Consider the following 16,563-nt stretch of genomic DNA (forward strand, 5'->3'; position numbering starts at 1 on the left):
ACGTACTTTGGTATATACTTTGAAAAGGCAAAACATATGCTGATCACATTTTCATGTAAAAAAGTATTTGCTTTGACTAGAGAGTAGAATTCATGTTTCCCTCAATTACTGCAAGTTGCCCAGACCCTGAAGCAGCAAGAGATCCCCACACTATCACACTACCTCCACCATGCTTGACCATAGGTATGATGTTCTTTTTGTGTTTGGTTTACACCAGATGTAAAGGGACTCCTGTCTTCCGAACAGTTCCACTTTCGACTCATCAATCCACAGAACATTCTCCCAAAAGGTTTGAGGATCATCAAGGGGTGTTTCGGTAAAATTCAGATGAGCCTTAATGTTCTTCTAGGTCAGCAGTGGTTTTCACTGAAAACCAGGGGAAATGAAAACCATCATGAATGCAGTTTCATATATTTGGGGAACTAGTTGGGGGGGGATACAATTTCACACAGGTCCAGTTGGTATTGGATAACTTGTTTGCCTCAACAAATATCATTTAAAAACTGTATTTTTTGTTTACTCAGTTTGACTTTTTACATTAGATTTTGTTATAAATTCTGAAACAATATAGCATAAGACACAAAAGCAAGAAATCAGGATGGGCAAATACTTTTTCACAACACTGTAGATGTAAAATATGAAATGTCTGAAGCAGCATGCATACAGCGTAAGCCAAACAGAAATGGAGTATTTACATTCAGATGTGTCGGCAATACCTACTTGCAGTGCATGGAGCTCCTCTTGACTTTTAGGAGATCTTGACCTTAGTCTGAGGCTTTTAGGATTATTTATAATTAAAAATCAGCTAATTCAGTTTCTATAGTGCTTTTGTAAAAGCTAATCATACTTTTTTTTTTACTGCCCAACTCCTTTATGTCAATCACCAATATATTTTGTTCTGCCGGTTGGAAACATGGGAGCAGGAAAAAGAAAGAAGCAAGAATTCATTGAATAAAACATGCATTTATTTTGCACATCAGTTACCAACACACAGAACCAAACAATACTTTACAGGTCTGTTTACAACAAATGAAAAGGGAAGTTGCATATTTGCATAAAAACATCTATAATTTCTATATGGTCTTGCATTCAATAACAATACAAAATATTTTAGAGACATTTGAGATACAAATAAATAGCTTGCACCTTTTGATGGAAGTAGGCACCAAAAGTTCTCAGGTATTGTGGCAGAAGAAAATTCAGTGCTTTATAGGTCAATAGTAGTATTTTATAGTTAATGTGAAATTTCACTGTGACCCGATGCAGGGTGGATAAGATCGGGGTGATGTGGTCATATCTTCAGTTAGTCCAGAATGCAGCTGCAAGAGTTCTTGTTAGAACCAGGAGCTTGTTTATGAACCTGCTGGAACATCGATAGTAAGGCATTACTATAATCCAACCTAGTGGTGACAAACATGAACAACTTTTTCTACATCATGTAATGACAATATTTCTTAGATGAAAGAAGACTATCCTAGTAATATTATCTACATGAGCATCAGATGATAGACTGGAGTCAATAATCACTCCAAGGTCTTTTACTGCTGTACATGATGAAACAGAAAGTCCATCCAGAGTTACTGTGAGATCAGAAAGATTACTTCTAGCTACACGTCGTCCTAGTACAAGTTCTTCTGTCTTATCAGAATTAAGTAAAAGGAAGTTAATAAGCATCCAGCGTCTAATGTCCTTTACACAATCCTCAACTTTATTAAGCTGCTGTCTGTCCTCTGGCTTCGCTGAAACATACAGCTGTGTATCATCAGCATAACAGTGGAAGATCATTCCATGTTTACGAATAATTTGACCTAGAGGTAGCATATATAAAGAAAAAAGCAGTGGGCCTAAAACAGAACCTTGTGGAACACAAAATTTAACCTCAGTACGCATGGAGAAATCACCATTTACATCTACGAACTGATAACGATCGGTCAGATAAGACCTGATCCAGGAGAGGACTGTTCCCTTAATACCAACAACATTTTCTAATCTATCAAAGAGAATAGTATGATCGATAGTATCAAAAGCTGTGTCGTAACTAAAATGACTAGGTTGCTGAATTTTCTTCTAGTTAGTCAATACAATAATCCTCAATTTACTGATCAAAATAAAGCTACGAACAAGATAGATGAGAGAAGCAAAAATCCAGTTTATTGTTCAAAAAACAACATGAGATCCCCTCGTGAGACGTCCCAAAAGTGATCTGAATCTAAGCACAGATTCAATGCCCTTTTATACAGTCTTATCTGTAGGTTACGCCTACTTATCTCATTATTTTGGAATAAAAGCCTCACTCTTAATTCAAGGGTTTCCTATGTATAAATAATGTCTTTTACACCATTTGGCCACCATGCGTCAATTGTCTTATTGTTACTGTTATATACCCTGCGTGCCGTCTGTCAATCTCTCCAGCCCTATATCATCCACTGCAGCTGAGACCTCTTCAATTGCCTGACCTGGGTGTCTCTCAAACAAATTTCGAGCTATCGGAGGTAAAAAGTCCACTCTGGTATTGCTATTCCATTCAAAATAACACGGCAGCTGTAAAACTCGACGTAATGACCTCTCACCAGGCTGAGCCGGACACACAAACCAATACACTGCCATGGCTTCTAGTTGTGCAGATAACAAGATATTAAGATAATAAGTCAAGGTGCTCAGGTAATTGGTTGATGTGAATTGATACTATGTTGTTATACTGTATGTAAGTGATACGATTTGACTATATTCTGTTGACTACATCAAGCACTAACAATGCTCCTATTTTTGACTAAATCTAATGATAATATCCCTATAGTGTCCTTATTTTCTCGGATAGGCCTTATTGACCACTACCTTGTATCTTCGGGACTCAAGGGTTCATTTGATTTTCCCAAAAGAAGTCTGACCCAGGGGTGGACGAAAAAACCTCTTAACCCAGTCGCGAGGAAAAATTCCCACCCTGCCAGCACTGTGGGCTCGACAGTGGCTACACCTGGCTCAGCTTTTGACAATATGTGTCTCTGTAACCACAATATACATTTTTCATTAGGGCTAGTGTACTTTTCATTAGGGCTAGTGCAATGCTTGAACCCAGGTAAGCTGTGAGCTTTCACAGATCTTTGTACCCCAGCTTATGCTCCATACACAAAGCCTTGGCTACTGCCTTTATATCTTGATTAACAAAATGCGGAGAATTGTCTGAGCTGATGAAATCCGGAACTTCAAACCGTGGAATAACTTCCCTACACAGAAACTTAGCCACTGTTAATGCCTCTTGATTGGCTGTTGCAACTGCCTCTACCCAACGACTGAAGCGGTCTGTCACCACCAATATGTATCTCTTACCCTCCTTCCGATTGTCACTGCCCATATCCACAAAGTCCATTATTATGTGCCTTAATGGATCCTTTGGTTCTGGAATATGCCCTATAGGAGCTGTGAAGTTCTTGCGGACATTGTGTCTGATGCATGTCTTGCATTGATTTAGTGCCTTATTAATCATGCTAGCTAAGTAGGGGAACCACCAAACCTCCCTGATTTTCCTCAAGGTTTCTCCTCTATTACCATGGTCCACCCCATGTGCATCTTTTATGAGCAGCGGTAAGAGACTCAGTGGGGCCACACACAAGCTATCTACACTCCACCACAGCCCTGTGCCTCGTTCTTTCTTTGCTCCTCTAGCTATCCATTTAACTATTTCTGCCTCACTGGCCTCTTTTTGTATTTCCACGATTTGTTCGACATTATCCTCTTGTGGGTTTCTGACCTCTTCCTCCCCAGGGTTTATCAAGGCCAGCACTGGTGATGATCCTAAAGCAGCTTTCTTTGCTGCCTCATCTGCTGCCGTGTTATCCCTAGTAACAAAAGTACCATCAGTCTTGTGAGCCTGAGATTTCACGATCGCTAGGTCAGCTGGCAAGGTCATAGCATACAACAAATCTGATATAGCCCTCTGAAATCCTCTTTGTGCCCATATAGGCCCAAATACATGACATATTCCATATGTATATGCTGAATCAGTATAAATTGTACTGCTTTTACCACTTCCTAGTTCACATGCAGCAGTCAGAGCCCTTATTTCTGCCAATTGTGCTGAGCAGGGTCGGGGTAAAGAGACCTCCCTTACTGTTTTAAACGAAAGAGGATCCAACCTAGCCTCTACGACAGCAAATCCAGCTTTACAACTGATCTATAAAGAACACATGTTGTGCATTTGACAAAGGCTGATTGACAAAAGCAAGTGCTTTTAGGAATTTTTCTGATTTGGACATGCATTCATGGGGCAACACATCTTGAGGAGTAACCATTTTGTCAGCGGGGTTAACCTTGTTACACCTTTCTATGTTTAACTCTGGGGCAGACAGAATGACATCGCACCCTGTGCGTCGTGAGTTTGTATTGATGAAAGACTGATTGGTCAATAATGCATGCAATGCATGTGTTGTGTACAGCGTGGCAGGATACCCCATCATAAGGGAGGATGCCTTTTGGTATGCAAATGGCCGCCAAGGCACGATAACACGGTGGCATTCCCTTCTCAACGTTATCCTGTGTAGTACTGTAGTACGCTATAGGTTGTTTACCTACACCTGGTTGCTGTTGTGTCAATACGGCAGATGCAAAGCCTCATTTTTTTCAAATATACAAGTGAAAGGGTTTACCATTGGGTTTGCCAATGCAGGCGCTGACAGCGGTGGCCGTGGCTCAGGTGGTAGAGCGGGTTGTCCACTAATCATAGGGTTGGTGGTTCAATTCTCAGCCCATGTGACTCCACATACCGAAGTGTCCTTGGGCAAGACACTGAACCCCAAGTTGCTCCCGATGGCAAGTTAGTGTACCAGTTAGCTGTGCTACCACTGGTGTATGAGTGTGTGTGTGAATGGGTGAATGAGACACAGTGTAAAGTGCTTTGGATAAAAGCGCTATACAAGTGTGCCATTTACATCAATGTGGCTTTGAGTGATTCAAATGCAGCTAACGCCCCAGGGGTCCAGGTAAGAGGAGCATTTTGCTGTGTTTGGTCTGCACTTTTGATTAAGTCACAGAGAGGTTGAACTATTAGGGCAAAGTCACAGACCCATGGTCGGCTAAAACCTGCCATTCTTAAGAATGCTAACATTTGTCGTATGGTTTGCGGTTGGAGTGCTTTCCTAATGGCTTCCACGTGCTTAAGCGAAATTTTGCGGCTTGCCCCTTCTAGGACACATCCCAAGTACTCTACTTTAGCTTTACACAACTGGAGTTTTTCTCTACTCACTTTGTGGCTGTTTTCGGCTAGCATAGTTAACACCTTTACAGAGTCTTCCTGACATTGTTCTTTGGTCGGGCTACAGAGTAAAAGGTCGTCCACGTATTGCAACAAGGTACTACGACAATTCAGAGTCTCAAGGTCACGAGCCAGAACCTGGTTGAATATAGAGGGGCTTTCACAATATCCCAGGGGAAGTCTCGTGTATGTGTGTTGTTGTCCAGCATAAGTGAACGCAAATAGATGCTGTGAATCTGGGTGGAGAGGTACACTAAAAAATGCAGGGCACAGATCAATTACCGTATATCACTTTGTTCCCTCAGTTATGTTTGATAACAATGTGTGCAGGTCTGGAACAATTGGCATTTCAGGTATCACTGTTTGATTTATAGCTCTCAAATCATGCACTAACCTCCATTTATCTGAATCGGGCTTCTTGACAGGAAAGATGGTAGTATTACAAGGGCTCCTGGTGGGAATCAATACACCTGCTTCAATTAGCCTTTGTATGGTTGGTCTTAAACCTTCCCTGGCTTATGAGGACAATGGGTATTGTTTTTGATATGGAAGGTGAATGTTTCCTTTGACTTTTATCTTTGCTAGCGCTCCTGATTCAACTAACCCTACATCTGTTGGTTGCTTTGTCCATAACTTTTCTGGCACTTTTCTTAGCAGTTCTTCCTCATCTGGATCTTTTCCTTCCTCTACCATTACCATCTGATTTTGCCCTGCAGCTACCTTATGATTCACAACGCATGTTGCTTCTATTGGGTCTACTGCTGTTACAGAGATTTGCATGAACTGCCCATCAGGTGACCTGTGTAAGTATGGGTTCTCAGTTGGTTTCCATTCCCTCACGTCCCTAGCCTGCTTAGCCATTGGTCCTAAATCGTTAGGTTCAAACTTATTTGTGACCATAAGAGAGACATCGGGGACTGCATCCTCCACCTGGTACCGATTTTTCAGTCTTTCTGGCGGTTGTACCATAGCCCAGCCCAGTCGGGTCACATTGTATCTTTGCCCCTAGTTTACACAGGGCATCTCGGCCTAGTAAGTTCACTGGTGCCCCTGGAGAATATAGCAGGGGTGTCTGTATAGTAACACCATCGAGTGTAAGTTCCTGAGGCTCTGTAAAGCGTATACTCTGTATTTTTTCCCGAGAAGCCCATAGTTTGAATTGCTTTACAGGTGAGGGGGAGCTGTGAGCCTTCTTTCCCGATGCTACCCCATGAAGCGTACCTTTAATCTCTTCCCGACTGACACCGGGACCGTTGGTTCTTGCTCTGGGTGCAGTGACGTACTGCATCAGCTCCCTCTCTGACTTCTCTGGGCCTCTTCAACTCTGTTGTTGGTTTGGCCCTCCATTAGGGCCCAACATCGACCCTCCAGGCGGCACTGGGGGCTGCAATTGTTGTTCCATCCATTGGTTCCCTCATCCCTGTGCCATGGCATGTGGCCCTAGGGTCTGACCTCTCCTCTCAGCCCTATCCACTTGATCTCCCCATGTGTTCCTGGCCATTGCCTGTGGACAATTTCTCCTGAGGTGACTTGGGTCTCCACATGTCCAACATCCTTCAGCAGACATGCTCTGTCGGGTGGGTCCTTGCATTGGACCTCCATGAAAGAACCCTTTGCCTGAGCCCCTGTTCTGAGGCATCAGTCCTTGGAATCTGTAATTCTGGGGAGCTTGGGGCCTTCCTGCATACATGTATTCAACAGGTGCCAGCTGCATTGTAGGTATCTGTACAGGAGTGTATGTTACTTGTGCTTGTGTCGGTACTGCCACTGGGACAGCGACCACAATTGGCTGTTCCTGAGGAGCCGTGGCTTGTGGTGTCACCATCAGCACACCTTGTTTGGCACTCTCTTTCTTATTTTCTTTCTCTTCTTGCTTTGCTCTTACTATCTCTCCCAGCTGTGCCTTGTACAGTTGGGTCATCAATGCCTCGGCTGCTTCTTTAGTTTCCTTTTTCTTTTTCCTGTACTGATCTACATGATGTGTTACATGTACTATGAATGAGTTCCATTCCATTGTATTCAGTCCCACTACGCTTTCTAATTTTTCTTGCACATCCTCAGGTAGGGCCTTCTTTAGCATCACCCTGACTCGTCCTATTTGCCTCCTGTCTCGTCTCTCCATTTGTCCTGAAACTCTTGCACAAATTTCATTATATTTTCTTCCTCTTTCAGTTTGATAGTTTCTAGCTGTCCTGCATCTAACTTTGTGGGGTACATTTTTCTTATTGCTCCCTACACAATATTCCGCCTCAGGCCAAACGGCATTGGATTGCACCTGGGGTCATCCATCTCTTTCTTCAGATTGGCCATTTCCAGTATTTCTTCAGTTCAACCTTTGCCCACAGTCTGACACAATATGACTTTTATGTCTCCAATGGCTAACAGTTGTCCTGTTGTTTTCTCCTCAAACTTGGTTATCCACCTTTGACTTCCATTACACAGATTTGGAGGTTTCTGTACCAATGCTGTTAAGTCCATAAAGGTCCACGGTACATATTGCACTGCCTTGTAGCAGATCTCTTGCTAGTGCCTTCATTTGTAAATCGATTTGGAGCTTGGAGTGAATTTCATTCACGTAATGCCATCCTCTCATATTGGCCAGAGCCACCTCTTTCATTGTGTTGGGCATTTGCAATAGTAAAGTCCATATCAGCTTCCCCTCTTTCTTCTATTTCATCTTCCTCCTCCACTGAGGTCTCCGTCCCTTCTAGTTCATGCAACCTTTGTTTAGTTAGCTTCAATAATTCTGTCTGATCTTTTATGGCGTGGTCCATCTGTTGTTTGATTACCACTATTAATTGCGTACTATCCAATTGTGCGTGACCTACATTGCGACTTTCCACAGCAGCCTCACATGCACTTCTGGCCAATTCTCTCACTTGGTGGAATTCTCTTCCTTCTTCCTGTACCAAACCCTCCAGATTCCCTAGTCTTGTCTTCAACCGATCCCCTTCCTCGTTTCTCAGTGCAATTATTGTCATGTCCCCTTCCATGTGGACGATCTGGCCTCTGTTGGCTTGTGAGTCCAGCTGTTCTGTTTGCGTGTCTGCATCATTAGTTCTTACAATTACAATCTGCCTTTGTCGTTCTTGTTGTCCATTTGCCACATCTTTCAACCCTTAGCTTACTTTGGGAGGGGGATCTACCATCACTTCTTCTTTGAGTGTCTTTTTCCTTTTTCTGTTTTCTTCCTGTCTTTGTAGCTCCCCATCCTCTTCTTGGCGTACGCACTGCTGGTTGTTTCCCATATGGGGGTGCTAGTAAGTCGGAACCGATGTGCTTCTTCCCAGTATGCTTGCACCTCTTTGTCCTCAGCGCGTGTGTTCATATGGAGTACAGACAGCGTGCTTCTCTGTCTCTGTGAGATGTAGATATTGTCTCCCCTAGCTTCCTCTTCGTCCAATGGCCTGCACATCCCATCAAATGTTCCATACAATTTCATCCTAGCAAGTTCCCATCCTTCGATCTTTGGTAAGTCGCCTTGTGTCAGTGATGGGTATATTCCCACCGTGTGTGGAGGTGTTTGGGGAGTGTACTGCATGTTGTATGGTGGTGGGATGCTGGGTCCCTGCTGCATCCCATATGGTGGCGCCGTCCCTTTTTCCCTATCCTTTTCTGACTTTTCACTCTCCCCCTCAGCTTCCTTCAATTTCACTTTGTGTTCCTTAACTTCCATCTACTAAGCATCCTCCTGCTGTTTCTTCTCCTGCTCTTTCCTTGCTTGTTCTTTCCTTTTCCTATCCATCTTTCCTTATAGCTCAAACCACCCCACTATCTCCTCCTTTTTTCTAGCCTGGCCTTGGCTTTTTCTCCCTTTTTCTTTTCGTTCCAGCGAGCTAACCTCTGCATCATCTTTTAGCACATCCATTCATCAAATGTTCCCTCTGTTGGCCATTGCAACTCTCCAGCTGTCCTGTCATGCCATTTCTTGCAACAATGCCTTATATACTTTTCATGTTTTTTATGTTTTCTTGTTATTATCTCTATTGGAGACTCCATACTCTATGAATCATGCCTACTCCCTAGTTACTCCTAGGTTACTTATGATGTGACTTATCTCCAAAATGTATCAATTAGGTATTTTCCTGAGGCTGTACCTTGTGACCCACACCCCATCTGCCGATAGCCTGATTGCTAACCGATCAACTCCTACCAATAGCAGTAATAATTACACTACAGAGTTGTCTCAACTGACTATACTGTGAATTTCCTCTAAGCCTTCTTCAGTGCTCGTATGACTGGTGTTCGTGATAATAAATATTTACATTTACATTTATACATTTACATTTATTCACATAGCAGACGCTTTTATCCAAAGCGAAAAATACAAGCAAAGCGATATATCAAGCAGCGAACAATACAAGTAGTGCTACCATACAAGATCCATTAATTGAGTTCCAGAAGAAGCAAAGTGCACAGAGTAGAGGTGTAAGTGCAATTTTTTATTATATATATAAATATTTATAAATATTTACTCCCCTTACCTTTTTTCCCTTTTTGTCTGTTTTTTTTTTTATGATGCTCATGCTCTTTATCTGTTTTTCTTTTTTCCAGTGCGTAGAGGTATAGTAGGTGTCACGTATCATGACGGAGTGGAGATAGGATGGATGCAAGTGCAGTATGAACAGTTGTTTATTTTAAAAGAGAGACAAGCAGACAAATCCAAAACGTGATCCATAAGCGTAATCCAAAACAGGCGAAGGTCAGGCGATCGGCAAACAGGCATACACAGGGTTAAACATGAATCAGGGTCGTGGTCACGGAAAACAGGGTTGATAAACAAAACGAGAAACATGCACTAATCCAGCGTGAACTAACTCTAAACATGGACCGTGACTATGACTACTATACGAACTAATCTAACTCTATGATAATCTTCCGCGCCGTGTGCTGGGAGGCGCGCGGTATATATGGGGACATGATCAGCGTCTAAACTGCTAGCAGCTGAGGGCAATACAGACACACGTGAAATCCCAGCCAATGACAGAACAGGAAGGAGACATGACAGAAACATAAACAAAACACACGTGTCCAGATGTCACTACTGTCAACAATGGAAAAGCAGGTGCTCGCGCATTCGTGCTTAGAGCACGCTGCTTCAAGGAGGAATCATGACAGAACCCCCCCCCAAAGGCACCCCTCCCGGAGTGCCATGAGTCATCCCATTTCATTGGCGGCCCCGGCACCCTGGGCTGAATGTCCCAAGCAGAGCCAGGAAACCGCACAGTGTTCTTGGCGGCGCAGGGAAGCGGAGCGACGTCCCTGGCTGAACAGGGAGGCAGAGTGATGACCACAGCTGGGCATACAGGCTGAGCGATGTCCTCGGCGGAGCATGAAAGCGGAGCGACGACCACAGCCGGGCAGGCAGGCTGAGCAACGACCTCGGCGGAGCATGAAGGCAGAGCGACATCCTTGGCGGAGCAGGAAAGAGAGCGACGTCCTCGGCTGAACAGGGAAACAGACCGCTGTACTCAGCAGAGCAGGGAAGCAGAGCATGAAAGTAGGGCAACGTCCCCGGCTGAACTGGAGGGCAGAGCAACGTCCTCGGCTGAGCAAGAAAGCAGAGTGACGTCCTCAGCTGAGCAGGAAGGCAGAGCGAACTACTCAGTGGAGCCTGCAAGCTGAACTTGGCTGGTCATGTCAGTAGACTGGGATGTGAGCAGAGCTTGGTTGTCCGTGTCAACAGACACTTGGTTGTGCATGTCAGCAGACATGGACGTGAGCAGAGCTTGGTTGTCCATTTCAGCAGACTCGGGCGTGAGCAGGACTTGGCTATGCGTGTCAGCAGACTCAGGCATGAGCAGAACTTGGCTGTGCGTGTCAGCAGACTTGGGCGTGAGCAGAACTTGGCTGTGTGTGTCAGCAGACTCGGGCGTGAGCAGAACTTGGCTGTGTGTGTCAGCAGACTCGGGCTTTGACAGAACTTGGGTGGTCGTATCAGTAGACTTGGGTGTGACATCAGAAACTTGAGACTTGACCTGGACTTCAGAGACTGGAGACTGGACTTGGACCTTGGTCCATAAAAATGGAAAGAATATGGCACAGCAGGGAATCTGCATAAAGGATGGAAACGCATTGTAGGTATTATCTGCTTTTATTTGATGACTGTTTATAGAAATGTGCAGTTTAATAAATGAGTAAAATATCTAGATACAAGAGATGATACCTGAAATATAACTACTCTCAATTTAATGTGCTAAGTCAGTACATAGCTCTACTGTATGTTTATATATACATATATATCCATCCATCTTCTATACCTCTTAATTCTTTTCAGGGTCACAGGGAAACCTGGAGTCTATCCCAGGGAGCATCAGGCACAAGGCGGGGTACACCCTGGACAGGGTGCCAATCCATCACAGGGCACAATCACATACACATTCATACTCTTCAGACACGCCAATCAGCCTACCATGCATGTCTTTGGACTGGGGGAGGAAACTGGAGGAAACCCCCACACCACAGGGAAAACATGCAAACTCCGCACACACAGGGACACATTGGGAATCGAACCCCTGACCCTGGGAGGCTAACGTGCTAACCACTAAGCCACCATGCGCCTTATATATATACATATAAGTTAACCAATTTAAAATCCAAATAAAGTCATGCTAAAAACTAGAGGTTATTAACTTGTAGTCAGTATTTAAAGAGAAGTGATCTTTATATCTTTATCTGTTTCTGCTGTCAGTGATGAGTGGAACAGGTCATACCTGTCTCTCTAAAACTCCTCCCATTAACGAAGTACAGAGTCTGAGACGACTGCAGTCCTTTTGCAGTGTTCTGCTCTGGTGAGTTTAGTTTTATTCTCGATTTATGGAGAATTCTGAGTCTCATTTTCAGCTCTGTGAAAGGAAGTGATTACTAACTGGACCTGCAAAGTCATATATTAACTTTAAACAAACCTGAAATCAGGGTGTGATTACTTTTGATCAAAGTGAAAGTGAATCTGAACATACGGACCGGGGAGAACAACAACAGCAGCAAAATAAAATGGCTTCTAAGTTTTCAGAGCAGCATTTCTCTTGTCCTGTGTGCTGTGAAATCTTCACGGATCCTGTTCTCCTGCGCTGCAGTCACAGTGTGTGTAAAGTGTGTTTGCAGAAGTTCTGGGAGACCAAAGAATCCAGAGAATGTCCTGTTTGTAGGAGGAAGTCGTCTATGGAGGGACCTCCCATGAATCTGGCCTTAAAGAACCTGTGTGAGACTTTCTTACAGGAGAGAAGTCAGAGATCTTCATCAGCGTCTGAAACAGTCTGCAGTCTGCACAGTGAGAAACTCAAACTCTTCTGTCTGGATGATCAACAGCCGGTGTGTGTGGTGTGTCAGACTTCAAAAATACACACCAACCATAAATTCTGCCCCATTGATGAGGCATTAACAGACTGTAAGGTAAATAAAATGTTCCTGTAAAAGGTACATGTAAAAAAGAGTTTATTCTACATATCAATATCTACAGGTTCAATATAAACACAGTGTAATAATTAAATAATAAATCATAATTGCCTTGTGATAAATTTAGTAACATAATAACAAATGTGAGTCTGCTATTCCATCATCTTCAGATTTTCAGCATCTGAAGTGTCTCCTGTATAAACAGGAGCAGATCTTCCATGTTAGACTAAAGCAGTGTACACCAATAAACCCACATCCTATAAGTCTACACTTTTCATTGTTTCTTCTGTACTTGGTGCATTTGAAAAGCTCTAATGAGTGCTTGTAAGAGAGAATACAGCTATTACTAAACACAGAGTCTCCATGCAGTGTGTTGATTTGTTTCAGGAGGAGATGAAAACTGCTCTGAAGGCCCTACAGGAGAAACTGAAGATCTTTAAAGACTGTAAACTGAACTGGAGTCAGACTGCAGAACATATAAAGGTTAGAATCAATAATATGGCTTTGATATTAGAATGATATTTTGCATCACTGCAGAATCAGTTCTATTTCATTTGATTTCCTCTTCACTGCAGATTCAGGCCCAACACACAGAGCGGCAGATTAAGGAGGAGTTTGAGAAGCTTCACCAGGTTCTACGAGATGAAGAGGCAGCCAGGATAGCTGCACTGAGAGAGGAAGAGGAGCAGAAGAGTCAGATGATGAAGGAGAAGATTGAGAAGCTGAGCAGAGACATATCATCTCTTTCAGACACAATCAGAGGCGTAGAAGAGGAGATGAGAGCTGAAGACGCCTCGTTCTTACAAGTGAGGATCATTTAGTCAGTATTTATACTGTGAGAAAGTAAAACTTCTTTCCATCATCAGAAACGTCACATTTCAGTGGTGTAAAAATGTCAGTCAGATCCACTGATATTTGCTTTGTTGTTTTACAGAACTACAAGGCCACAGTGAGAAGGTGAGTGATGTGCTTCCTGTCTCTCTCGTTCTCTGTGTTTCTGACTCCAAACCCACAGCAGCACTGACTCCTGAATGTTTTTGCAGAGCTCAGTGCACACTGCAGCATCCAGAGGATCTTTCAGGACCACTGATCCATGTGGCAAAACATCTGGACAACCTGAAGTTCAGAGTCTGGGAGAAGATGCAGGACGCTGTCCAATACAGTAACAATCTTTCTTTCTTTCTTTGTGTGTGTGTGTGTGTGTGTGTGTGTGTGTGTGTTAAAACATGAATAGTTTTTTGTGTGTGTGTGTTTTCAGCACCTGTAACTCTGGACCCCAACACTGCTCATCCTTACCTCATTGTATCTGATGATCTGACCAGTGTGAGATTCAGTGGTGAGAAACAGAAGCTTCCTGATAATCCAGAGAGATTTGGTGATTGTTGGTGTGTCCTGGGCTCTGAGGTCTTTAACTCAGGGACACACTGCTGGGACGTTGAAGTAGGAGACTGTACAGAGTGGGATGTGGGTGTGATGACGGAATCTGCTCAGAGGAAGAGAGATATATACGTCAGAAGTGGAATCTGGTGTGTGGTGTATTTTGATGGTGAATATAAAACACGTTCTACAACATGGCCACGCACTCTCCTCTCAGTACCACAGAAGCTCCAGAGGATCAGAGTGCAGCTGGACTGGAACAGAGGAAAGCTGTCGTTCTCTGACCCTCTCACTAACACACACATACACACTTTCACACACACATTTACTGATAAATTACTGCCACTTATAGATGTTGCTTGTAAAAAATCTCCTGTAAAGATCCTCCCACTTCAGTGCTCTGTAAGAGTGAATCAGATCAGTTAGAGCTGATATTGTTTTATTCCAATTCATTAATGAAATATTGCTGATGAAAAGATTCATGTTCTTTGTGAAAGTCTGTTTTTACTGAAGCTCTGAACACTTCATTGTGGAAGTTATTTTGAAGTGTTATATTATTATTTCGACTCACCTTATCAATTACATCTAAATAATGTGAAAACTCAAAATAATAAGATAATATCTCGAATATTAATATATCTTGAAATTCCAAGTTATTAAATGAAATTTTTAAAGTGAAAATAACGACCTACTGTGTTGAAATAATGAATTATTAAATAAAAAATAATGTGATAAAGTTCAAATAACTCCATAGTACATTTCCCCACAACTTTCAGTTCAGGGCTTCCAGAAACAAATAAATTACAGAATGAATTTAAAATCATAAAAATATGTTTAAACATAGATCTCTATCTCTATTCATTTTATTCCTGAATTTAAATCATTGTAAATAAACCGAGGCTTTGAAGACTGGTGTCTTTACTGTATTTGTATTGTTAGCGCTATGCTGTTAATCCTGGGTGAAATGTTTAGCTGGATGTGTGTGTTATGTGTGAAACTGTGCAGTGGAGGAGAATTCAAATTGAGCTCTAAGTTTCCCTCCACCAGCAGTTTGTGGTTGTGTAAAGATCAGATGGATCTGTACGTTAATCCTGCATTATTAGTTAAATAGTGGAATGTGATTCTGAACAATTTCACATTCCCAGTTATATAAGGGTGTACAAACTTATGCAAGCTGGGTATTGGATTCTTTTTGTTTTTATTTTTTCCCTAAAATATTTGTCACTTGACATTTATATGTTGCAATTTCACAATAAAGGTGAAAAAGGTTCAGACATGATTTAACTTGGTTTCATTTTCTTACATCACAAAAACCAGCCATTTAACTTAGGGGTGTGTAAACTTTTTATATCCACTGTAGATATCAGCAGTTCTGTGCAAGCTAAGAATTTTAACACAGCTGCAGTTAGCAATCAAAAATGGTCAGTATTTTATTTTCATGTATTAAGTAATTAATCCAATAATACAATAGATTACTTCTAGCTCCACGTGATCCTAGTACAAGTTCTTCTGTCTTATCAGAATTAAGTAAAAGGAAGTTAATAAGCATCCAGTGTCTAATGTCCTTTACACATTCCTCAACTTTACTAAGCTGCTGTCTGTCCTCTGGCTTCGCTGAAACATACAGCTGTGTATGATGATATTATACATTAGACATTAGACGCTGGATGCTTATTAACTTCCTTTTACTTAATTCTGATAAGACAGAGGAACTTGTACTAGGACGACGTGTAGCTAGAAGAAATCTTTCTGATCTCACAGTAACTCTGGATGGTCTTTCTGTTTCATCATGTGCAGCAGTTAAAGACCTTGTAGTGATTATTGACTCCAGTCTATCATCTGATGCTCATGTAGATAATATTACTAGGATAGTCTTCTTTCATCTCAGAAATATTGTCATTACATGATGTAGAAAAAGTTGTTCATGTTTGTCACCACTAGGTTGGATTATAGTAATGCCTTACTATCGATGTTCCAGCAGATTCATAAACAAGCTCCTGGTTCTAACAAGAACTCTTGCAGCTGCATTCTGGACTAACTGAAAATATGACCACATCACCCCGATCTTATCCACCCTGCATCGGGTCACAGTGAAATTTCACATTGACTATAAAATACTACTATTGACCTATAAAGCACTGAATGTTCTTCTGCCACAATACCTGAGAACTTTTGGTGCCTACTTCCATCAAAAGGTACAGGCTATTTATTGGTAACTCAGATGTCTCTAAAATATTTTGTATTGTTATTGAATGCAAGAAAATGGAGAAATTATAGATGTTTTTATGCAAATATGCAACTTCCCTTTTCATTTGTTGTAAACAGACCTGTAAAGTATTGTTTGGTTCTGTGTGTTGGTAACTGATGTGCAAAATAAATGCATGTTTTATTCAATGAATTCTTGCTTCTTTCTTTTTCCTGCTCCCATGTTTCCAACCGGCAAAACAAAATATGATGGTGATTGACATAAAGGAGTTGGGCAGTAAAAAAATAAAAAGTATGATTAGCTTTTACAAAAGCACTACAGAAACTGAATTAGCTGA

The 16,563-nt window shown here is 42.1% G+C and overlaps 1 protein-coding gene across 1 annotated transcript; it reads left to right on the forward strand.

Moving 5' to 3' along the window:
• The first annotated feature begins 12,019 nt into the window (after positions 1-12,019).
• LOC128628773 (E3 ubiquitin-protein ligase TRIM35) lies at positions 12,020-15,292 on the forward strand. The gene is made up of 6 exons (XM_053680671.1): positions 12,020-12,640; positions 13,031-13,126; positions 13,219-13,449; positions 13,578-13,600; positions 13,687-13,805; positions 13,902-15,292. Exons 1-6 carry the CDS (start codon positions 12,242-12,244, stop codon positions 14,444-14,446), a joined length of 1,413 nt encoding a protein of 470 aa, XP_053536646.1. The 5' UTR covers positions 12,020-12,241; the 3' UTR covers positions 14,447-15,292.
• Positions 15,293-16,563: the final 1,271 nt, after the last annotated feature.

This window comes from Ictalurus punctatus, chromosome 6 (assembly GCF_001660625.3).
Source record: "Ictalurus punctatus breed USDA103 chromosome 6, Coco_2.0, whole genome shotgun sequence".
NCBI lineage: Eukaryota > Metazoa > Chordata > Actinopteri > Siluriformes > Ictaluridae > Ictalurus > Ictalurus punctatus.

Bases quoted from the DNA above. Each gene is read 5' to 3' on its own strand.
- LOC128628773 (XM_053680671.1), top strand. From the start codon at position 12,242: ATGGCTTCTAAGTTTTCAGAGCAGCATTTCTCTTGTCCTGTGTGCTGT. The intron at 13,127-13,218 runs GTTAGAATCAAT...TCTTCACTGCAG, and splicing joins AGACTGCAGAACATATAAAG to ATTCAGGCCCAACACACAGA. The intron at 13,601-13,686 runs GTGAGTGATGTG...ATGTTTTTGCAG, and splicing joins TACAAGGCCACAGTGAGAAG to AGCTCAGTGCACACTGCAGC.